The sequence below is a fragment of the Polistes dominula genome, unplaced genomic scaffold, assembly GCF_049000335.1.
Source record: "Polistes dominula isolate Pdom_NZ unplaced genomic scaffold, Pdom_raw_medaka contig_28, whole genome shotgun sequence".
In the NCBI taxonomy this organism is placed as follows: domain Eukaryota; kingdom Metazoa; phylum Arthropoda; class Insecta; order Hymenoptera; family Vespidae; genus Polistes; species Polistes dominula.
In genome coordinates, this window is record NW_028300879.1 from 551,352 (window position 1) to 577,095 (window position 25,744).

At 33.5% G+C, this 25,744-nt stretch overlaps 1 protein-coding gene across 2 annotated transcripts; it reads right to left on the reverse strand.

Annotated features, from left to right (window-relative positions):
• Positions 1-938: 938 nt before the first annotated feature.
• nkd (NKD inhibitor of WNT signaling pathway naked cuticle) lies at positions 939-22,587 on the reverse strand. 2 transcript variants are annotated; one of them, XM_015324951.2, is made up of 5 exons: positions 22,383-22,587; positions 8,861-9,054; positions 7,165-7,617; positions 6,066-6,367; positions 939-5,548 (listed from the first exon to the last, which is right to left on the reverse strand). In XM_015324951.2, the coding sequence occupies exons 1-5, from the start codon at positions 22,444-22,446 to the stop codon at positions 4,666-4,668; spliced, it is 1,896 nt and encodes a 631-aa protein (XP_015180437.1). In that variant the 5' UTR covers positions 22,447-22,587; the 3' UTR covers positions 939-4,665. The 2 variants fall into 2 exon arrangements, with proteins under 2 accessions (XP_015180437.1, XP_089028154.1); XM_089172028.1 differs by lacking the exon at positions 22,383-22,587 and adding an exon at positions 16,937-17,003.
• Between the last annotated feature and the right edge of the window lie 3,157 nt (positions 22,588-25,744).

Below are 25,744 nucleotides of genomic sequence, written 5' to 3' on the forward strand. Positions count from 1 at the left end.
GAAAAAGAAACAAATGACAAAATATACAGATGTTTTTTTTTTTTTTCAAAAAAAAAAAAAAAAAAGAAACATTGAGTATAACGTCAAGTGTTATTCGATTTTTGTTGCCTCAACAAATTCATAGACAAGTAGACAAGAGTGGGAAAATTTCAAAAAGAAAAAAAGAAATATATATAAGTAAATAAATAAATAAATAAATAAATAAATATAACGAGAGCGTTAAAAAAACGAATTTTCGAAAGTGTAAAAAGTAACGAAATGGTGTATTTTAAAATAAAGTGCTCTTACCGAAATATTTAACGAAACAAAAAAGAAAAAAAAAGAAAGAAAAAGAAAAAATAACAGATAGAGAGTAAAATAAAATTACAGATGGCGCGACGATCGACAAGACACGCGTGTAATTTTTAAAATTAAACAAAAATATCAACAAATTATTGTCTCGGTAAAGTATTTTAAACAATAAGAAGTTGTACCTGATGGCCACGCGTTTATCCAACGTTCAAGGACTCGCCCTAATAATCACATACGGTTTTGAGTCAAAATGTGTAAGAATCCGAAAAGGTCAGGAACTTGATGCCCCGGGTTTTGTCAGACCCCTTAAAATATTTTTTTAACTGAATAACATGAGAACTTTCTACAATTTCAAGCTAATTTTTTGTTCAATACAATCATAGATACAGAGATTTGTATTTTTAAGTTTTATATCTTTACATTTTTAAATAATTTTAAACAATAAACAAACTCGATTTCGAGAACAATGCTCGGGACATGACACCTGACATTATCGGCTTGTTGATAATATCTCTGAAGTTTCAGAGAAATAAAAAGAAATCTATCGGGAGATAGATTTGTTATTGTCAAGCTTTATCGAGAACAATATCCCGGCACGTAGCAATGTTTTTATGATAATAAACGAACAAATAATTTCTGATTATGTGTAAAAAAAAAAAAAAAGAAAAAAAAAAGAAAAAAAACAGAACAAATGAACAAGTATTACAGAAATAATTCTAAAATCTCTCTTGGCTGAAAATAATTTCATGTGGTTTTATAAAAATTGTTTAGACATATAATATCCCTGTTTATATAATAATCATTATATAATATATCGCATGAAGTTAGTTGCTTAAAAAAAAAAGAAATAGTTCGATTTAAGAATGAGGATTTGTGTTACGACGATGCGATGATGAGTGTATTTAACACATGTCTCCAAAATATAAATATTATATAATATATAATTGTATAATATTATATATATATATTATAATATAATATATATATGCAAGATGTTTCATAATATTAATTTAGAAATGAACAGGAGCCATAAAAAAGATAATGGAGAAGATTCGTAAAAACATGTGTCTTATTTGACTACGTTTCACAATTATATTCACTATTGGCGTTTCAATAATCTGTGATAGCTAATCTTCATAGAAAGTGGTCAAAATGATCCCTCTAGTAGCACAAAATATTGAAAAATATTCAATACATATATTTTTAATATTAAAAAAAAGACATTGAATCTCTTTTTAATATTAAATACACATGTGTATTGAATATTTTTTTCAATATTTTATGCTACTAGGGATGATCACTTTTAATTTGAATTTCTAAGCAGTGATCTATGTCTTACGTATATTTCTTGCGAATACAAATCAAGGATGATCAGTAATTTCTAAAAAAAAAAAAAAAAAAAAGAACAAACTGTCACGGATTATAGGGACGCAAAAGTGGCAATAATTTTGAAACAAAATCAAATAGGGTTAAATGTTTTGATACATTTTTTTTTTTTCATGGTTTGTTTTGTATCTCTTGTTCACTCCTGAACTGAGTCCTGAACTCGATTACGAGACAACTTGTATATACATATGTATACTAGAAAATAAATAACAAATAATAGGGGAGGGAGAGAAAAGGAGGAATGCAACAACCAACGATGTAATATAAAAAAGTTTTAATAAATATCGATAGAAAAAACGCTACGAAATATAAATATATATATATATGTATACATATATAACATGTATATATATATATACATATATATACATGTGTGTATATATATATATACACAAGTGGTTACAAAGGTCAATATAAAATTACACGCCTGGAAAAATACGATATGTTTGTCGTATTAATTCAGGACGAAAAATGTACAGTAATTATTATCTGTCGTCGCATTTTAAATTCGAATATAATATTAGTAACTATTAAATTACTATTATTGAATATAATCATAATATTCTTCATTAAGATTTGATATAAAAAATATTGTCATGTTTTTTCATTGTTCCGGGTGATACGAGAATGTATCATGCATCCTTTCGAATGATATAAATTATACGCAATTTAATATTATAATAACAATAATAATATTAATAACAATAATAATAATAATAATAATAATAATAATAATAATAATAATAATAATAGCACGAATGTAATATGTTTAATAGATCGAGGATTAAACAATTGGCGGAAGATTCGTTTTAACGAAAAAAAAAAAAAAAAAGGAATTTAAAAAATGAGCAAATATGAAAAAAAAGAAGGGACGCGCAGTGTATTTTTTATACAAAAAAAAATAACAAAAAAAATCATTTGAAAAAAAGGGTTCGAACATTTTTAAAAATTGCACATGAGGAAAACGAATGAAAATCATTGTGTGGTTGGTAGTTGTTTAAATAAAGCAGATTACAAGGCACTATTAAAATATTAATTATCACCATGTTTTTTCTCGTACGATTTAAACCTTATTTCCTTATTTATATATTAATAATTTATATTAATAATAATAATAATAATAATAATAAAAGAAAACAAATAATAATTTTTCTTTTTTTCTTCTCTCTTTCATTTTTCTTTTTTTCGGTAGACCAGTTTAAAAATTTTGCGTCAAAATGAAGACGACTTGTTTGAATATTTTTAAAAATAATTTTTATAATTGAGACAAATCATTTTATCCTTGCCTCAATAATTTGTTTAATAACACTGAAAGATTTAAATATTTTAAATAGTTTTTAAGCACTTATAATAATAATAATAATAATAATAATAATAATTTTCTTATCATTAAAAAAAATTATTTTCATTTCTCTAAGTTCGTAACAAATGATCGGGTCATTTGATAGCAAAATATATATATACAATTTAGATGACTTTAATTTTATTCTAGTTTCACTTTAATAACTACTAATTAGCGAAAACTTTCTTACTTCGAAATGAAAAATATCTTATTTTTATAAATGTATATAAAACACGTCGCGCTTTTACAGAGCGTCACTTTTCTATGTAATATTGTCAAGGATTTGAAAAAGCATTTCATAATATGTGTGTGTATGTATATATAAACATATATGTTATATATACCGTAAACAATAAATTTTAAGTGATATATAAATATTTATTTTCATTAATTTTTATTTTCATTTCAATTGCATTCCTTTATTTATCTGCTCAGAAAAATATCCATTTTCTGTTTCTTTTCTCTTTTACCTTTTTCAAATTCTTTTTTAAAAGGTAACATTCATTTATTTACACAAAATCAATTTACTCGATTATTAATTATTATACAAAGCGTATTCGTTCGATCAATTTTTAATTATTAATATTATTATTATTATTATTATTGCTATTATTATTATTATAACTATTATTATTATTTTCAAAGAGTTACAAAAACGATTCGATTCGCGTCCTTGACATTTTCTCCTGAATTTTGAGTGCATAAAAAGAAATTAAAAAATATGACAACAGAAAGTATAGCGCAGTGATTTCATTTTTTCAAATGCATAAGCGTATTTTTGACTCGTATAAAAAAAAAAAAAAACAGCAAATGAATTACGTACACCAATATAAATTTAACATCACGATTGATTTATGAACGTTGTAAAATAGGCTCTTGTTGTTTGTTATCATGGTTAATTGTTGGCCAATTAATAATACGGAACAACGATTCGTTGAAATCTTTAAAAAAAAGAGCACCATTTTCAAAATCGGATCCCTTAGCATACTCCATCATACTTTTTCAACTATTCGTTAATTTAATTTAATTTATTCTAATATAAATTAACTTAACTTAACTTAACTTAATTTAATTTAATTTAATTCGCGCGGACATTGAGTATCGTGAACAATGCATTATATTAATACTCTTCTCGGAGTTAGTTTCGGTATTGCTAATTCGTATTAATTAAAATATTTCATTTTTGTCCCCCTTTACACAACCCCCATTGCAATAAAACATTTGTTCATTGACGATTTTTACTTCTTGTCGAACATAATTTTTTATTTTCCGTCAAAGTCCAACACACGACGGTCTAAATTATAATTGTTCATTAAGATCCAAGTATCTAAAAAATCTCTAGTATGATCAAAGATCACGAGTATCGTAACTCAGCAGTCAGGGTCTTTCTCTTGGAGAAAAAGAAACAACAGTCTGTCCTATACAAGAAGAAAACTATTTTATAAAAATAGAAAAAATATACGGTACATTCTTGTCCGTAAAAAAATGTCAAGATCGTGAAAATTGTTCTTACTTATTGTCAAGTCACGTGTCGTCACTAATTTTTATGTTCTCCTTGTGTTATTTAACTGAATATAAATAAAGACAAAGTTCAGTTAGATGCATTTTTAGAGATGACTTTGCGTCGTTTCTTCGATAAAAGATGATCAAACGAGAGCTTCTGCATGATAGTGATGATAATGATGATGAATGTGTTCGTGAACATGTCTTCGACCAGTAGTAGCAGCGACCGCATTTTGAGAAAATTCACGTTCGAGCCAGCGAACGACTTGGGCCATGGCCCTTGCTTGATCTTGTTCTCTAGTTGCGTGTTTCAATTGATGTTTCTTGCTAGCTTTACCGCATTGCGATTGGGACTGATGAATGTATTGTCCCTCCGTTTGCCTCTGGATGTTATTATGGTTATTTATTATCGAACTCTGATTAATCTGGTTTTGTTGATTGTTATTTGGAATAAGATTGACGATGTTCCTATTGCCTAACAAATGTTGATTTTCGTTGTTTATCGTTGGACCGTTTATATTACGAGCTGAGATCTGTTGTTGACCCTGCTGTTGAAGATGCCCTGATTTCGACGATTGGGTTGTTGTCGTTGTCGTCGTCGTGGTCGTCGTTGGTGCCGCTGTTGTTATTCCCGAACGTTGTTGTTGCTGCTGATTTTGTTGCTGTTGATGGTGATGGTGGTTATGTTGTTGCTGTTGCTGCTGTTGTTGTTGTTGCTGTTGCTGTTGCTGCTGTTGTTGCTGTTGCTGTTGTTGCTGATGTTGTTGCTGCTGCTGCTGCTGCTGTTGGATACCACCATGCAGTCCCCGTGTCTTTTTCAAATTGCCACGGGTTTTCGTTGGTAATTTCGAAAATGCGACTGTGTGATGGGAATTTTCCCGTACCGGTTTGTGATAAGTCATCGTTGATTGTCGAGACTCCGAAGGTGGTCGACCGTTTTGGTTGTAGTTCGATGTTTGAACGCTCGTTGGCTCGATGTGAGGACTTCGAGATGGAACGCGTAGATGTTCGTTTTGATGTCGTTTCCTGGAATATCAGTACAATGATTAATTTATTTTTGTATTTTTTAATCTCGAAAGTTAAGGAAGGAGCATTTATATCGGAAAAATTTTTCAACGTATGATTGTTTTGATCTACTTTCTTAATATTATAAATTTCATTAACACTTTTTCAAGAATAAAAGGCACACTTCTAAACGAATTACAGGGATGTGGATGCAAACTACTTAGATCAATAAACTAAAATCATACTTTAGATTTTGTTGCTCCGAAATGCGTCAGTCGGTAAAACAGTTTGTCCTATCATCCCGTAAGCTACGTGATATAAGAATATAAAAGTAAATCAAGTATTAACTGATGATTTTCTATAGATTGCAAGATATTTGTTTAAATAACAGTTACCAAAGTACAATTTTATTCTTGTCTGAAATAAATTTCGCTAAATTTAAATACTTTTTTGTATCCGTGACAAAAAATAGTCGGTCGTTCATCTAATGGATTTTAAGTTAATTAATTACTGAATAATATATTTTTGGATGACCCACCTCGGTGTATGAAAACTGAGATTGTTCTTTTCCATGTTAGCCTGTATAATTTCTAACAGCTGTTGCCTTTGGAGTGCTCCACTACGTTTTCGTTGATTCGTAGTGAGTAAGGGTGTGAAGGGAGAAAAAGCGGGCGAAGTATCACTGTCGTCGCTGACATCACCCTCCGAACTGTTCGAATAAGGCGATGGTAAATGAGGAACCGGGCCGACCCTCCTACGGAGTTCTTCCTGTTTCACGCGGCTGCTTCGCGTGTTTTCGGCGTCATCCTCGCTGTGCGTCTCTGCTTCTCTTTGTTGCGTCTAAAATAAAAAAAGAAAATAAATAAATAATAAAAAAAAAATAAAGGCTTGCAAGATGAGAGAGAGAAAGAAAAAGGGAAACACGATCTTCTTCTCTCGACTGACCACAACAGTATATATAAAACGCAGTATACTACATACTACCCCATAATTTATCAGACCACTTTCAAATTTACCGCTTGGTCCGTTCGAAACAAGGAAGAATTCAAAATACGAGAGAGAGAGAGAGAGAGAGAGAGAGAGAGAGAGAAAGAGAGTGGAGTTAGAATCTACCAGCAGACTGCCGTAAAGAAACAGCAGCAGTCCTGGGGTATACCCTAAAAAAGGAACCTTCAAAAGTCCTATATAATCCAATCCATCCAAAAGTAATATAAACCCGAAAGAAATGAAACAAACGGAGAAATGCGATGGGATCGGTGAAAGAAAGAACTTTTTAGGTTTGTAGGTATACTTATTCCGCCAGGAGGATACTTTTTCCAGGAAGAAAACTTCGTGGTAGAGATCAACGGAATTTCATCTCCTTTGTGCATCTCCAAGAAAGCTTATTAGAAGAAGAAGAAGAAGAAGATGATGATGATGAAGAAGATGAGGATGTAGAGGAGAAAAGAAGAGAAAGAGGAGAGGATCGTAAGCAGCTAAGAAGAAGCAGGAGGAGAGAGAATTTTTATTTGAAAGAAAAGAAAGCCGACGACGACGACGACGATGACTGGTCTCCTCACTCACTCACTCACTCACTCACTCACTCACTCTCACTCTCTTTCTCTACCTCTCTCATATTTAGTCTTTCTCTTTCTCACCTGACAACGATGCCGAGTGGGTCTTCTCCTTCTAGGAACTTTGCGCGAGCCATGAGTGGCATGCGTTTGAGTTGTCGTCGAGTGATAATGATGATTACCACCGGTACAGGAGGCCGCGTGCTTCACGTGACAGTAAGGGGAATTAGCTGGTAAGCTCGTAGTTGTTGTCGTAGTCGTAGTGGTCGTAGTAGTTGGCCCTTGTTGAGAATTTGGGCAGGTGGTACGCGTTTGTCCGGCACGTTGATCAGGCGATACAGTCAGCTTGACCTTAATCGTTTTACTGCCGCACGGTGGCACTTGGATGGACGCACCAAGAGTGTCATAAATGGTAGTAACTAGACCGGCTATATCGTCCTTCGTTATCTTTCCATGCCCATCAAAATCATAAAGTGTAAATGAAAACTCTTGTCTTCTTCGATCACCCTCGGCAACCGAAACGTCGCACTCGAATTCCTGCGAAAAATACGTAACTTTTATTGCTTAGCTTTCCTTTTTATGTATTTTTATGTATTTTTATGCAGGAGAAAGAAAGAAAGAAAGATTTGAAGTTTATAGATCCTTGGCAACTGTCGTAAAAGAGAACTTTACGACAGCCGAGTCGAAGGACAAGTTTCTTGTAAAGTTTCTTACACGGCTCGAGAAATACGAGATACCTTGAACTTGACGTTCGAGCGCATATCGATATCGATATCAATATCTTGGTAACTAAAGGATAGTTGGGGTCTTTGCTTGATGCTTCTCTATTCTCTTAGATCCTTGCGATCATCTACTTTAATCCCCATTCTATTTTTCTTTCAATCTATTTATAAATCTGTCCTATTATAATACTTTCGTTATAAACAGATATCAAGAATTAAATAATGTTCAACGAACTACTTTCTATTGAATTTGATTTTAGATTTGGATTTCTTGAATCAACAGGAAACGGAAATGAAATGCGTTGATAAATCGAGAGTTTGGAATGTTGCTTGTGATATCGTTGGTAACGTTAAACCTGGTATTGAATCAGCTCATTACGTAAACCCACTTTAAGTGCGTTAGTTGTTCTAAAAACAGGATATACCAAAGGGAAAAAGAAGGAACACCATCGGTGTTTAGTCCCCAAGTAAGTTAGTACGATATACCTAAAGCTGCCACGTGGCACCTAACGTGTTTATACAAACTTGTTTATGGCCACGCAACAATGAACCCAACTTCCACGAAATGACCCTTTTATCGAATAACCGCTTGCTTGGGTTTCTTTCCTTTTATCGTTAATATTATTTCCAAATAAATTTCTTATCATGACAATGAAAAAAGTAATGCATATTTAGATTTTAATTTTTGTTTATTACAATTGAGCACAAATGTTTGCAAAATTGTTGTTAACATTTTCAATTCTAATGAATTTCTCACACATAACTCTGCCCAATGATTTTACTTATCTTCCTTATCACTATATAAAATGATATATATATTTAAATATTTATTTTTAACCACACTGTTAAAAAGAAGAAAAATAAATCAAAAGGAACAACTCCTTCGGCTTATAATATAAAAAGGAAAGTTTATTTCCATTAATCATTTTTATGTCCCTCTTTTTTCTTTCTCATGCATCTTCACGGGAATCGACAAAAAGTGAAACCAGAAACTATGGGATTCAGAAAAAAGGAAAAAAAAAGGAAAAGGAAAAGGAAAAGGAAAAATGGGACGGTACCTCAAAACTGAGCTGTTTCGTCGTACTGCTGGTAGGTCGTTCATCGTTTCCTGGAGCTGGCGGTGCCGGACTGGCGGTTCCATCGACCGTGACCTGAGGCGATTCCGCAGGTAGCGGGGGGGAACCAGTACAAGGCGTCGCGACGCTCCCTAAAAGTTCTTCCGAATCGCTACCTTCGGTATTCCCACCAACGACTGAAACATCCAACAAATTCATGGAAATGAAAAATGACCCTTTTTTTCACATTCCCACTCTTTTTTCCCCCTTTTTTCAACCCTCGTTCTTTTTCTTTTTTTTTTTTTTTTGAAAAGGCACAAACGAATTCCAACGAATCCATTCAAAAGGTTAAACACAATCATACGGTTTACAATGATTGCGCATTCCTCTACTAGATCCCTACTCAAAGAAAATGAAAACTGGATACTTCGACCAGACGTGAACAACAACAAAACTTGGACCATACTTCAAAGGATCCGCGTAAAAGATAATATTATTATGCATTGTCAAGTGATTTTGGATTCAAAAAATTATTTCTTTAGAGAATTGTATTATGTGATTTTTATTTTGCGAATTACAGAATAATATATATATATATATATATATATATATAAATATATTTAAAAGTGCAATATATCTATAATAAGAGAATTTCAATGAAAAAATAATTTTCATGTTGATTATACGTAATTAGGATTAACGGAATCAACATTAAAATAATATCGTAGATATCAGAGTCTGCCTATATTTTTTTCAATTTATTTATATATTAAAATTCTATGTTGAAAATTGTTGGCATAGGAGGGAGGGAGGGGGGTGGCAATATGCGGTCTATCCAAAATTACGTTTCTTGGTATAGGTAAAAACAATTTATATCAGGAGAAAATGATCATGCAACGTAATGCATTTCTGATGCAACAACCCTGACGAAAATCAGCAATATTCTTCTGTAGAGTTCAAATTGTGATATAACCGTATACTAAAATTTGGTATAAAAACGAATATAAATATCATTCCCTTCCTTAGGATTAAATAGATCAAAAGAAGAATAAAATAAATTAAAATAATGATTGGAAAAGGTCTAGATTATAATACAGGAAAAGAGGAAAGGTTAAAAGGTGGAAGGAGAGAATAATTTTGAAAAATCTTTATCGACTTCTATAATCTTATCGAAAATCGGTCAGGCAATTTATCGAGTCGCTCGGATATACGTGTAACGATGAGAATTCATTTAGATTCAACGCTTAATCGCGTGTATGGCCACCGACAGTAATGGTGTAGTCGTAGTGGTAATGGTAATAGTATGGTGGCTCGCTTGCAGATCAAACGACACCGACATGACGAGTTGGAACTACGACACGAAACTCTGCCGGACGTAATTCCATTCAAGCTTTGGCTATTAAAATACGGGCCTAAAGTTTTATTGGGATTGTTCAGTTATACAAATATTTTCCTATAAATCTAACACAGCATTTTTTTTTTTTTTTTAATTATTTTTGCTGTTATTTTGGTTTTGTTGGTACTGTGACTGTTTTGTGTACGGAAGAGAAGAAACTTTATACAAGCATCGTACGTACACTCGAAAGACCACTATTACGGAAATATAAATTACATGAAAAATTATTCAATTCCTATCCTCAATTTTATTCGATATTGTAAAAGAAGTAGCATTTTAAAAATACTATACATGTTTAAATTAGAAATGATATTCCCCTAGCTCTAATCCATTCCAATAATGGGGCATAAGGTTGAGAAACACTGATGTATACAATTTGAAATAAAAGAGTAACGTTAATCATACTAAACCCTTCGTAATTTAAATGTCATTAGTGTATCAAATTACTTTGCGTTACTTATTAAATAAAATACAACTACTTACTACCCAGAACTGTTTTTAGTATTTACAGTAAATCCGAGTAGACGTTTGACGATGCATACCGGGGCATCTATCTCTCTGACTCACGCACTATCATTCGTTCATTTGTTGGTTCGTCGAAATGCAAAACGATTTCAATTGATTTCTATCTCCCGTGTACATTTTATTTGTACTTGTATTTTCACAAAAGACTGAATTTTACTTTGCTTCTTTCGAAAGAGAACATTGTTCACCCCCCCCCTACTACATTGAAAGCTTCGTTTTCTCGTTTCGTTATTTGACTTTTTTTTTTTTTTTTACTTTTACTTCTTCATTCTTCATCCTCTCCAATTCTCTTGTCTATCTTCTGCTTTGTTTAGTTTTGATGTATAACTTTTCCTCCCCTTTTAATCTAACATGAAAGAGAATCGAGAAAATAACGCGAGAGAAAGATTTATAAAACATTCAGTTTTTAACAAGAGGATATAATAAAAATCGATAATCCACGTTGTGGCTTAACTTTTACAAATTGGAGAAGTTTTGTTTTAAAAATAAAACAAATAATATAATAGTAAGCATAATCATTGTAATCATTGCATAAGACTTATTATTGGAAAACTTTAAATCATTGGGTGATGAATAATTGAAATTAAAAAAAGGCAATGATATGAAAAACGCGTAATATTTTCACCTATTCATCCTAATAAATTATTGCACAAATTACGTATTGAATCACGTTAAATTTTAATTAACAGCCCTTACCTTATGGCAAAAAAATAAGTAATTGAATGGGTGCTTGGGAAAAGGTACTATATGTTAAATTTTGTTGTATCCTATGTTACAAATTCTAAAGTATGTATGTATAATAACATAGGCTCATCTTTCAAACATTCATTTAATTAATCATAAAGAGAATTCCAAAAACGATATGTTAAAAAAAAAAAACAATAAATCATAACTTTTAGATATCAATTGTGAACACATTTAATCCTTGGTACCATAGGAAAAATAAATGTATTGAAAGCAACAATATGTTAAAGTTGAGAAACACTGTATTGTAAGATGATCAAAACGAAGAGGATCACACGTCAAGAGAGCGTCATCGTCCGAAGAGTTATTCGTTTTTCGTTTGGTCGGGGTATCTGTAAATTTTCCGATTGTTTACGACTACCCACTTTCTTTCTCCTGTTCATCCTTATGAACGGCGCACAACATACCATCTCATCCATAGCGAAGGTTCGGCTTTATAAAAAGGGATATTGCTTGCTTGCCTGCCTGCCTGCCTGCCTACCCAACGACCCGCAGCGATCTAGGTATTTTCCTAGAAGCAAAAGTAGCGTTCGGTCATCGGTCGAAGCCAACCACATGACACGTACACAGCACAAACACACATAGAATCGAACCGCACACACAATACCATACTCTCTCCTCTCTTCTCTCTTTTCTTCTGTTCTCTTCTCGAGGCTGCTATTATTGTTGGCTTCCAGGAAGAGAGACCCGACCAAACGGACGCCTCTTCTTTTCCTTCCTCTCTCTCTCTCTCTCTCTCCCTCTCTCTCTTCTTCGTTCATTCTCTACATACCCCTCCATACTACGTACACGTATACACGCACACACACACACAGCACAGAGCATGCTGTATCATCGACTGAAACAAACCGTTCTCTTTCTTTCTCTTTCTGTCTCTCTCTCACCCTCATTATCTCTCTTCTACTTTCTCTCGTACTCATTGTCTCTCTCCTATTCTCTCTAACTTTCTGTTCGACTGTCTCTCTTTCATTCCAGCCTCATCCCTTTTTCGTGAGGCCGCCGCCGCCGCCGTCGTCGCCGCCGCCGCCGACGCCGGTTCGATGCGGTCTCTTCTCCGATTCTTCTTTATCTCTCCTTTTCTCTACTTTTTTCTTTCCATCTTTATTTCTTTCAACCTTCCTCCAAGCAACCTCCCTCGTCATCCTTACTGAAGCCTTTAACTCATTCGCTCCTTGCCCGTTGATACATACAATAAGGACGGCATCTTGTTGCCAGCACAATTTCTTCTTACACTGAGGGCTCCTTTTCCCTAACTAATTACCCGGAAGAAAAGAGAGGGAGAATTTAGCGCCTAAATAAAGAAAGATGACAATTTAAACGATGAGAGAGAAGAGAAAAACAAGCGAAAATAGTCCTACGAAAAATATCCAATGATCGAAATTCTTTCCTTTGATTTCCCATTGAAAGTTACCGCAGAAATCACACATGTCTTTTCTAAAGAAATGCTGTCCTCCCTTTTACTAGGAAAAAAAAAAAAAGTTTGCTTATGTCAAAATTTCTCTTCTTTCTTCTTTTCAACTGTCAAATATTTCCTAGTATTTGAAAGTAAAAAATATTTTACTCTATCATGGTCTCTAAGGAGTTATAAAACCGAGGGGAAACAGCATGGACGTGTGACACACACACACAAACGGTTAATATTATAAATATTATAAATTGCATAAATGCACATGTATATATATATATATATATAAGAAGATCTGTTTATAAAAGACAACTTTTTATTTTCAATCTACAAATCAATTTTCTCTGATGATGATCATTCAAAATAAATACTCTTATGGCCTTTTATTGTCATTTTCAGTAATTACTCAAACTTTTCTTTCAAATGGTTGCTTGTCAATATTGATAAAAGCTAAGATTTTTTGTGTATCCTGAATAATGGGGATACGTAAAGGGAAGAAAAGAAAAGAAAAGAACAGAAAAGAAAAGAACAGAAAAGGAATGAAAGGGAATGAAAAGGGAAGAGAAGAAAAGAAAAAAAAAAGAAAAGAAAAGAAAAGAGAAGATGAGAAAGGATCGTCGAAGAAAATTTGAAAGAACTTCTTCGTACAATTTTCCCATAGTCTGCGCATTTCTTGATACCAACTATTATTCTACTTCCTAGATTTCATATTCGAAGTAAGCAAGCAAATACTTCGAGATATGAATAAACGAAAGAATAGATTGCAGCAAGTTGCACGGATAACGATTTTTTTTTTTTTTTTTTTACGAAGTAAGCTGAATTGACAAAAATATTTGACGAATAATCATCAAACACAAAGAAGTATCTTCTCATTTTATTTGATACGTCATAAAAATGGTTCTTATGACATGAGAAAGTAAAAAAAACATGAGTGGTACTTAAATCACAAGGATAAGAAAAGAGAGAAGGAAGGAAAGAGAGAGAGAGAGATAGAAGGAAGGAAAGAGAGAGAGATGTAATTAAAAATCAAAAAGTTAATTAAGTTTAATAAGGAAGTAGGAAAAAATGACACTTTATTGAGAGACGCTCCCCTTTCTGTCATTCTCATCGTTGTCATCGTTGTTGCACGAGTATTACGAGTGTGCTTTGTAAGCCTCCAGTACCGAAGTATCATTATCGAGATAAAGATCAAGATGAGTTTATAAGAGGACTCTTCAAATATTCCAACGTGTGTATACCATAGATAAAAGAAATTCTACTTCTATACTCAAATAGAGAGAAAAAAAAATCAAAAAGAAAAGAAAAACGAAAGACAAAAGAATAATAATGATAATGAAAAGGATGATGATGACAATAATAGAAAAGTAGTAATAATAATAATAATAATAATAATATAAATTGCATATTTAGTATAGATTAAGCAAACATTAAGTATGCACGTATATGCCCTATAAGATTTTGTTAAAAAGTAAATTTAAAAACATTTGTTTACTTTATTATATAAAATTAATTATATAAAAATAAATACTTTTTTATAAAGTATAAAAATATATATGATTATATATATAAATAATAATAAATTGCAATTGGTATTAAATTTTTGATAAAACAACTTTAAAGAAAAGAATTATTTTCCAATTACATTGGTCTCATTAAATTTTTTAGACACTTTTTGTTTTTTTTTTTCATAAAAATCATAAATAAGATTAACATTAAAATAAACAAAAATGAAATGATTAGTTAAATTAAATTTGTAAATTTCTATCTTAAATAGGTTGATTTATTTTTCCGTGAAAAGTATCAGAAAATGTTTGAAAAAAAAAAAAACAAAACACGATGTTAAAACCGACATCATAATACGGGAGTAGTTCCTTTCACGACGAGTCTGTCTGTGTATGCGATCTATCGATCACGTCGCATGGCATCTAGGTCGAGCTAACTATTGCAGGTTCAACGTCACTTAATATTCAGTTGTGTTTGTTCCGCTTTAGAAACGAGGAATAGAAAGATCCCCGCGCGATATCTTTACATCATTAATTACTATTAACAATAAATAAGAATAAATATACATACACACACTACCAGACGAAAATTCGACATGAGATGATCATTTTTTGATTTTCATCAAAATCAGGAAGCAATTGTCGATAAATGTCAATGAATTGACGGAAATATGTCAGCAGATTGTCATTTTAAAAAAAAGGCTGTTTTGCTTACAGAAGTATAATTTAAAAAAAAAAAAAAAAAAAACTTATTCTTAGATTAAAAAAAAAAATAATATTATAGAAAATGTTTTTTAAAAGATATTATTTGTTCTTAAATATTTTGACGAATAAATCTACCTGGGTTGCTTTAAAGGAGCTCATTTGTTCCTACAAATATTCTTTTTCTTGGAATGTACCTAAGGAATCCAAACTTTGACCGGTAGTGTCTGTCTAACTATATCTCGTAAATGACGTAACGTATACGATAGAGTTACGGTACTCCACGTGTAATAAAATACACACACACACACACACGGCCACGCACACAATATTTTTCTTATCTTTCTTCCGTGTGTCTTCTTCGAGCTGTCCGTTTTATTTCCGTTCTATCCGACGCCATTTTTAAATACTCTTCCGTTGTCCAATGATCGATCGTTGTGTTCGCTCTCTCGGCACAGTCAGACGGAATTATTCCGCATGATTTTAAGTCGACGAGAAATTCGTTCCTTTTGTTCCATCAAACCCTTCAAATCTTTCAAATCCTTCAAACTAACTCTCTCCCTTCTTCCACCTTTTAACCCTTCGATAAACCTATTTATATTTTAATGACAACCGTATAAATATAACCGCCAGACAAAAACCACATTATTTAAATAACAATGAATATCCAATGAACATTTTTTTAGTACAAAAAAAAAACAACAAAACCGGTATCGTTTAAGAACCATCGTTCTCCTTCTTCTTCTGTTTCTGTTGTTTTTTTGTTGCATTACTATTAAATGGCCGATATAAAAATAAAATAAAAAATACAATACAATAAAATAAAATAAAATTACAAAAAAAAAACGACTACACGGAAAATAACAAAAACGATGTCGGATGAATATTATGAGAGTTTTGCGGTCCGCGTGCAGAGAAAGAGAAAGAGAAAGAGAGAGAGAGAGAGCCGGGCGTGGAACGGTATTTATGCACGTGGAACCGGAGGCCCGAGCCAAAGCAAGCATATAATTTAACCGTATTTAAAAGCGCACCCTAAAGAAATTACAGGGCGCAAGAGTGCAATAAATATCATTGCAATATATGTTGTATGTAGTACGTGATTTTGCGTTCGTTCAGGCGAACGTAATATTTTCAACTTGCCGTCCTTTTAGGGTACCATAGGTAAAGGTGTAGATACAGGGGTTTATGGATACTACTATACCATACCATATCAAATTGTGATATTGAATTTATTTAATTACGCGCAACCCTTCTAGCGATGATTTCAACTCTTTATCGATTCCCTTAACTTTTATGGACGAATGTCACGATATTTACGTATCTATATTTATTCTAGTTTACATATCATGTTGTACATGATAGTTCATATGTAATAACATGAGGACATATGTACGTCGGTTGAAAAGTTTTGAATTTAATTATAGAAAAACAATTTTTGTCAGTTAAATTCACTTTTATTTGAAAACAAAAAAAAAGACAAAAAATATTTTGTTGTTGAAAATCAAACTTTTTGTTAACTCACCCTCTTAAGTATGTATTATAGATAATTATGTTGCAATAGATTTAGATTATACTTGAATAATCGAAAAAGCTTTTTATAATATAAAACATGATTATAATAATAATAATAGTGATAATGATAAAAAAAAAATAAGTAACTTTATCAATGACACGATCGTCTTTATTTTTATTTCATTTGTTAAATACCAGAAAACCATTTTGCTACTTCTCATTTAAAGAACGATGAGTAAAACTTTTTAAATTCATTCATAAAAATCATATTGTAATTCTACGAATTTTCTTACGCTTAAATTCCTCGTAAAAAAATTTTGTCCGCCTATTATATGAATCCTGGAAAAGAGAAAGAAAGAAAGAAAGAGAGAGAGAAAGGAGCGCCGCAATTTTCTACCACGATCACGATTTAAAAGTCCATTCGCGCGGAATGCTTCTGCTTACAATTAAAATATCGACGTTGTAAATGGTAGTGGAAGAGAGAGAGAGAGAGAGAGAGAGAGAGAGAGAGAGAGAGAGAGAGAAAGAAGGAAGGAAAAGGAAAAAGAGATCACAAAGAAGGCTTTAAACGTGAATTCGTCGAATCACTGAAGTGGTAGGGTAACGTACGCGAATAACAGAGACAAAAAAAGAAAAGAAAAAAGAAACAATTAAAAAAAAAAAATGAAAGAAGGAGGATGAATCAGAAAAGATACAAAAGAGGAGGGAAAAAAAACAGAGACAGAGAATCGAGCGCAAAGAGCAAAGAGTTAAAACCCCGACGCTCTCTCTCTCTTTCTCTGTGTAGAAAAAGACAAAGAAAAAGGACGACACATAACCAACAGATGAATAAGAAATTCCTCTTTTGCTGTGTGAAATATCAAAAGAATAAAGAAACCGCGTATACACAAATGATATTGGGGTCGCGAACAGATTTTTTCCTATTTTTCTAATAGATGATATTATATTTAAGATATTTAATAACTTTGGTAATACTAATCACATTTATCAACACTTGTTTACATTTGAAACTTGATACATCACAGAGTAATAAAAACAAAATAGTTCAATTTTTGTTGTTCATTCAATTTGAAAATTGTAGATGTCAAAAGTTAAACTTCATTGTAGTCAATCAATCGCTAGAAAATTCAGCAAGATCGACACGTTAACAAGTTGCGACAACCGGTAATTAAAGTTAACATTAGCCAAAAAAACAATTTGAAATTATTTGAAAGATTCAGGATTACAAATTATGAAATAGAAAAAGAAACTTTTCTCCCGACCCAATAAACGCACACATATTTTATTCCCCTAAGTACTGTCTAATATATCTAATGAACTCGCAAGAGGGTCTGGTAATTAAACTCCACACTCACGGTTCTCCTACAAGTGCATAAACCGTTTTACTGGAACTCACCATCACCATCACCATCACAATCACCATCACCATTACCACTACCCACTACCACTAGAACTATCACTACACTACACTACACTACACTACTACCACCACCACCACAACTACCACCATCATCGCCACTGTGACTTGGAGCAGTTGCTTACCACCCTCTCTTTTTTCCTTTCGTACAAAAAAAAAAAAAAAAAAAAAAAACATGAAGAAAAAAGAAGTGTACACAGGGGAGAGTTCCAACGTTATAAGCGGTACGTTTTTCCTTTCCTCCCTTTCCTTACTCTCTTTCTCTTCTTTTTTGTTTGCTTCTTCTTTCTCCTCATCCACCATTCTCTCTCTCTCTCTCTCTCTACCATCTCCTCCTTTCTTTTTCTTCTTTGTAAATCACTCTCCTCTGTTTGCTCGGTCGTAATTTTTATCATTGGATAGAGAGGCAGGCTTTTCCAGGATATAAACTCGTTCTAACCACCCCCCCTCTCTCTCTCTCTATCCTCAACCACCACTTCTCGTTCTTGTTCTCTCTCTCTCTCTGTCTGTCTTTCCGTCTCTTATTCTCTTTCTCGTTTTCTCTTTTAGTCCCTCTCATCGTGCCGACAGGGGTTGGGGTAATGGATAACCGGCAGACGCGCGTGACATAATGCATGCGCGTACGTGTGTGTACGGTACATAATCGTAAGTACGCTTCAGCGTAATAGGACGACCGATGCACGCATATCCGTTTCCCCCTCTTTGCTCTGCTCTTCTCTGCTCTTCTCTTCTCTTCTCTTCTATGCTTTGCTCTGCTTTGCAATGCACTGCACTGCACTGTCTGTCTGTCTGTCTGTCTGATTCTTTTTTTCCCTTTTTTATCCCAGTTTTTATCGTAAATTTGTTAATAGGTGGGATAAGTCTTGAAAATTTAACAACCAGTCATTTCTCTTCCTCTCTTTTTCTCCTTTTTTTTTTTTTTAAAAGGAGAGGGGGTGAAACGGTAAATCGTAAATTTTAAAATGGACGAAATGAATCTTTAAAATTTGTATGAACGTTTATTTCTCTTTCTTCTTTTTTTTTCTCTTCCTAGTTTCATTGTAAATTTCGTAATGGTGAGAAGACAATGCTTGACAATTTGACTAACGTCCATTTATTTCTCTTTTTCTCTCTCTGTCTGTCTGATTTTTGTTGAAATTATATACATGTGTATATATGTATTAGGTATCCAAGTGGAATAAATAAATCGTTGCGATGCGGAATTATGTTCCACCCTTCTCGAGTAACGTGTGTAAATCCCTCCTGGCGAAAGATAGCGTGGGCGAGAGAAAAGGGTCGAAGAGAGATTAACAATGGCATGATAAATGAGAGATTAGGAACATCGATTAATCCCACGTATTTATTCGTTTGACTTTATTCTTTTCTCAACTCACCACCCTAACTGTAAGTTTCTTGATAACTTTTTTCATATGCTCTTCCCCCTTTTTCTCTTTACCTTGTGCTTTCTTTTTTCTTTTTTTGACAAAGTCAAGAATTTGTATATATATATATATATATATATACATTTTAGACATTTAAATAGAAAAAATTATGTCCTACGCGTGTGCATGTATGAAAATATATTACATAATATTTTTAATTATACAGTATATTTTATAATATAAAATATTTGTTAGTTAATATTAGGTTGGCAAGAAAGTATAATAATTTCGGCTTGCATTAATAGATACAGTTATGTTTGTTTCATTATTCTTTTGTTAATGTTAGAATTTGTTTCTATTGAAGTTTGGTAGTTGACACTTTTAAGTTCTTATAGAAACAAATTCCGTGTAATTTTAATTAAATCTAAAAATAAACAATTGAATTTTATTTCACACTAGAAAAACAAAATTACTTTCTTGCCAAGCCAATATAAATAAAGAAGAAAAAGATCGTGCATTAGAAATAAATGATTCACAAATTTAAAGAACGAATAAGCATTTTCTTAGTTATTTTATTATTTTAGTATCTTTCGAAAGGAACACGTACGCGATGTGTAGGCAGTTTGCAAGGCGCTAATATACATACACATATACATACATTTCATTCGTAAAAGGCGTATAATAAAGAAGGCGGAAGAGGATGAAAGGAAAAGAAGAGAGAATCGCGTGGTCGGCCGTCGTCGTCGTCGTCGTCGTCGTCGTCGTCTCTTCTTCTGTTGCGCTTACTTCTTTGTAACAACGTTACGCATACACGCGTATAAATATACCGTGCATATTGTATGTACACATGTATGTTACGTATATATGTATGGTAGGTACCCAACTTACGTACGTACGTATACAAGGAACGTACATTTATTCGTGCTCATTCGCTTCGAAAATATCCACGCAGAAAGAGGAAGACAGAAAGAAAGAAAGAAAGAAAGAAAGAAAGAAGGAAAGAAAAAGAAAGATATACATAAATGTGCGCACGCTTGCGTCGTGACGCACACTATAATAGGGAGAGCGTGCCCCGAAAGTGCAAGAAGAAAAAATGCACGTGCGTGACGTAACATGTACCCACGTGGTGAGTCCCACATTCACATCACCACACAACACATACATACTCGTCGAAAGAGAACACGCACAAATGTTTCTTTCAGAACGCATGGACCTATAACACATCGAACAAATATAGAAAAAAATACGAATCTTTCTCAATGAAATATGATTTTTTTCCTTGAATTTTGAACTAATGTGTTAATGCAACCAACTACGAGAAATTATCTCTAAATTACTATTAATATGTTAATATTATTATTATTATTATTGTTATTATGTGTTTTTTTTTGTATCTAATTGAATATTAAAGATTATTTAATGTAAAACATTTATTAGTTAAAAACGAATACAGGATAATCTTATCTCATTAATTTTCATTCAAATGACAATTACTTTAGATAGACTGTTATCTTTAACACGTTATTATTAGAGTTGTTATACTAATAGTCAAAATAGTTGTGCATTAGAAACTTGATTTTCGAATTAATTAAGAAACATTAATCTTCGGATGAACACAGGGAAATTGTATTACTTGAAGTACAAAGAAACTTTTTCTTCAATTCAATAAATTATAAAGTTATTCGAATAACAAAACATGCGAGTAGTTGAATGTTTGGATATTCAATGTTTCACTGTATCAACAATTTGTGGTATTTAAATGAATAGAAAAATCCAGTTGATGGTTCCAGTTGATATCTTGTTGATTTTTTGATAAAAAGGAATATTTGAAAAAATGCTTATATGTATATGGAGATCATTTGCAGAAATTTCTAATAGTTTCGGATGGGTGACCTTTGCATTACGTATTCTTGTCAACCGGTTATACCAGGCGTCCCCGCGTGTATTTGACATTTAATATACAGGAGTGTAGTGTTTTATCCGTCTGACACGCTTCCCTAACTGCGTTTGATCGAAATGTTATCGATAATCGTTTATCTATATCTACATGTAATGCATACATACGCGTTTTCGTTCGTAATTAATTGGATAATTCAAATGCCATAAATTAATCTCTTACAATTAATAAATGAACAACAAAATACCATTTAAAATAGAAAATAATTTAATTCTGAAATAATAATCATAATAATAATCATTGTGAACGTTCATTCATAAACAGAAATGACAATCGTATTATGTATTTCGATATAACTGAGTATAGTGTTACGCAAAGAAACAAATGTAAACATAAAACCGAACGAACGTTCAATCCTGTGTTGTTTTAAGAATTACATGAGCATTTCTTCGAAAGTTCCAAGAATTAATTTTATTGATTTATCAATGAACTTTAATTTTGAAAATTGGTATGATGCAAGGAGTGAAATCGGAGGGCAAGGGGAAAAATCATTCAATGCGAATAGAGGAACGTATGATTGCTTGGAGCTTACTAAGTAAACACGTTTTGCTTCTCTCCAACATGCACGAGCCAGACACGAGCATAGCAAGAGAGAAAGAGAGAGAGAGAGAGAGAGAGAGAGAGAGAAAGAGAGAAGAAATAACATGAAAGCAAGAATAGAAGAGAGATGCTGACATTCCATGCATCCAGTGGTACGTAAGAGCAAGAGCAAGACGAGAAAGATAGAATGATAGAATGATAGAAGAAATTGAGTAAGCAGGCAAGCAAGCAAGCAAACAAGCAAGCAAACAAGCAACCAACCAAGCAAGCAAACAAGCAAGCGAAAGGTTTACCGTATATCTCTCGATCCCTTGAACGAGCCGCAGGATTTTCTCAAGGAGCGTCGCGTTAAGAACGCGGGAGAAATAAAAGAATCCCCTCCTCGTATAAAGAAAACAAGAAAAAAGGAAAGAAAAGGAAGGAAGATGTGTAGATAAAAAGCAAGAAAGAAAGAGAGAGCTTACCAGAAAAAGGTTTGTAGCCCGCAAGGAACCTTGCTCGCCACCACTTCACCAATCCGGTAGCCATGAGACCCTCATGCGTGTTTACGGCCACCGATCTTCGCTGTCTTCTATTTATCCTTTCCTTCTCTCGCACCTCACTTCCACTTTTCCTTATTTTTCTTCTACCTTCGTTTTTATTAACTTCTTTTTCTTTAGTTTGACGAACTTCTTCCACTTGTTCTTTTTCTTTCTTTTCAAAGTTCGTATTTTCCTCAAAAAAGAAAAAAAAAATCTTCACGAAAGAGAGAGAATGATCTTCAATGTATATACACACAAGCCACTTGAGAACACGAGTACGATCCGGCACGTTCGATGCTGGCCACCCTCCCGTCACAGAACGGAGCCCGCGTCACACTACTCCCGGAGGACGTTACTCCGAAAAGGGGACGATCCGGAGAGACAGACAGAGAGAGAGAGGGAGAGAGAGAGAGTGAGAGAGAGGGGGGGAACGAAAGGACGGGGAAGAAAAAGAATGAAGGGAAGGGAAGAGAACGGAAGGAGGGGAGAGAAAGAGAGAGTAGGAGAGAACAAGTCGGAAGCGGTGTAAGAAGAAAACACAGGAGAAGCAGCGTACGGTGGGACGCACGTGCGCGCGCGACGGTGGGCCTTACCCCCACCTCAAAAAAATCGGGTCTTACGGACCACTAGAGGAGGATGGAGAGGGACGAACGAGAGAAAGGGGGAAAGGAGACAAGGGGAAGAGAGAAGGAGAGAGAGAGAGTGAGTGGAAATAATGGAGCGAGTGACTGTGTGTATATAAATATATATATATATGGGTATGTGTGGGTCGTATGTTGCTCTTTCTCTTTTTCAGTCTATTCCTCTTTCTCTTTCACTGCACGAAAATCACTTCCAAGCTTCCAGTCTTACTCGTCGCACTGCTGATGCACATACATGACGACTACGTGTTTATGTAGGTACCACGTTACACCAGAGGAGACGTAGTGTAGGTGTTGTATATGTGTGCGTGATTATATGAAACTAGGAGCAAGAAGCTCGGACGTCCGGAACGACGAGAGAGCGAGAGAGAGAGAGAGAGAAAGAAAGAGAGAGAAAGAGAGAGGAAATGAAAGCAACGGCACACATTCACGAATATCTTCTTTTTCTTTTTATTCTTCTTCTTTTTACTTTTTCTTTTTCTTTTTCTTTGAAAAGTACCCTCAGATCTTTTTACTCTCTCTCTTTTTTTTTTCAAATAATTCCGCATAGCGTTTAAATCGGGCGATTTAAAAGAGATTGTAGAAATATAGTTTTGTTTGAAACGTGAGATATAAAAAAGAGAGAGAGAGAGAGAGAGAGAGAGAAATAGATAAAAAAAGAGTCAGCAGAGTGAGAAACACGAGAGAATAAGGCGTAGCCCGCGCGCACGACAGCCCAGCTCTCGTGGTTGTTCGACTACAACTACGGGCGATCGTCCTCGCCTAAACCACGTTCCCCGTAATGCCTTCCTTCCCCTTTCCTCATTTCTCTCACTCTCACTCTATCTCTCTTTCTCTGACGACCGTGCCTTCGGCGGTGGCGGCAGTGGCGGCACCAGTGCCGAACCGAGGATACGCGGACCCGAAGGTAGGAGGTGCGGCTTTTACTCTTTCTTTCTCTCTCTCTCTCTCTCTCCCTCTTTTTATTTTTCTTTCTCTTTATCTCTTTTGCACTATTTTGTATTTCTATCTTTTTCTACTCTCTTCCGTATGTCGTATATATATATAAGTATTAATGTAGGTATATGCATGCATACTAGGTACTATACAGGGTACTCCGGTTACAGTGATACAATTTTCACTATTTCACTTTTTTTATTTTTTCTTATACACTATTCCATAGTTCTAACTTCTTCTATTTTTTCCCGTATATCATACACACTATTAATATAACTATTGCAAAGGTATATGCATGATGTATGTATGATACCTTGTACAGGGTGTTCTGGTTACTGGGATACAATGTTTACTCTCTTTTTCTCTCTCTTTTTCTCTTTTATATTATTTTGTATTTCTGTCTCTTTCTACTCTTTTGCGTATTTTTTATACACATAACTACAAATTTAGATACATATACATATATATAAATAGAGTGTTTCGTTAACATTGGTACAAACCAAGCATAAAATGATTTTTCGTGAAAAAATGTCGGAAAAATGTAGACTAAAATTTTTACATATGAAACTTCGTTTACAAAAAGAACGATCTCAAAAACTTCCAGATTAAAATCCCATTATTCGTTTTACGAAGGACTCATTAAATCGAAATTATACTCAGTAGGAAATATAAGTCTCGATTAATTATATGAAAACATTATTTGGGCATTTAAAAAAGTACAAAATTTAAAAAAAAAAAAAGGAGCAATTAGGTATGCGCGATTTGTCATGATTAAAATTTTGATGAAAACTTAGTACATAATCTCATCGTTATTTGTAAAATCTTTCTTATAAAATTGAAATATAAAGTTAATGAACAAATATAAATCTATCCAATAGATTTTGAAAACATTTGTATCTAAAACACTATTGCAGAACACCCTGTATATGAATATGCAACATATTACAGTACATAGTAAATACTAACAGTGTAAATACACTGTTTGTCTCTACTGTCTCCTGTTTTCTCGTCTATTTTTTTTCTCTTTTAGGATTTGTTTTTAATTTTCCCTTACATCTCTTTTTAAAAAAAAATTATTAAAAAAAAAAAAAAACAAGTAGAGAAATGTTAGTATTCCTGTAAACGTAGAAAAAAGAATGATGGAAAATGTAACTTCGATGGTTGGAGTGTTGGAAAGCCGGAGGAAATGTTAAAACGTGTCGTCACAGAGAATCGGAACGAAATGCTTTCCGATCGTTCAGAAAAAAAAAGAGAGAGAGAGAGAGAGAGAGAGAAAGAGAGAAAGACTGTCATGAGAGGCGCATCTCGCGAGAGTAATGTCTTTCTATTTCTATCTCTTTCTACCTTTCAACTTTTTCCTTCTACATCGTCAAAAGTGCCCGGAGGCGCAAGCCATTTGTGTTTTCACCACTTCGGAGGTGGAAGAAGACCGAGAGAGAGATGATAAAAAGAAATGCAAAGAAAAAACGGGAAATAAAAAAATAAAACAGAGGGAGAGAGAGAGGGAGGGAGAGAAAGAAAAAAAAGATGTGCGCGCAACAAAGTTGCACAACAGGGACGACGAATATCTCGGATTTTGGAATATGCCTCGCGGTACCGAGAGGTAGATGAATTTCGGTTTTAAAGCTGAAAAAAAGGTTTTCCCTATGCGAGAGAAACGACCAGCTGCTGCTGCTGCTGCTGCTGCTGCTGCTGCTGCTGTTGTTGACGAATCAAAAAATGAAGATG

Coding starts and splice junctions, on each gene's coding strand:
- nkd (XM_015324951.2), bottom strand. CDS start 22,446: ATGGCTACCGGATTGGTGAAGTGGTGGCGAGCAAGGTTCCTTGCGGGC. Junction 7,618..8,860: donor CGAAACAGCTCAGTTTTGAG/GTACCGTCCCAT, acceptor TATTTTTCGCAG/GAATTCGAGTGCGACGTTTC. Junction 6,368..7,164: donor CCACTCGGCATCGTTGTCAG/GTGAGAAAGAGA, acceptor TTTTTATTTTAG/ACGCAACAAAGAGAAGCAGA.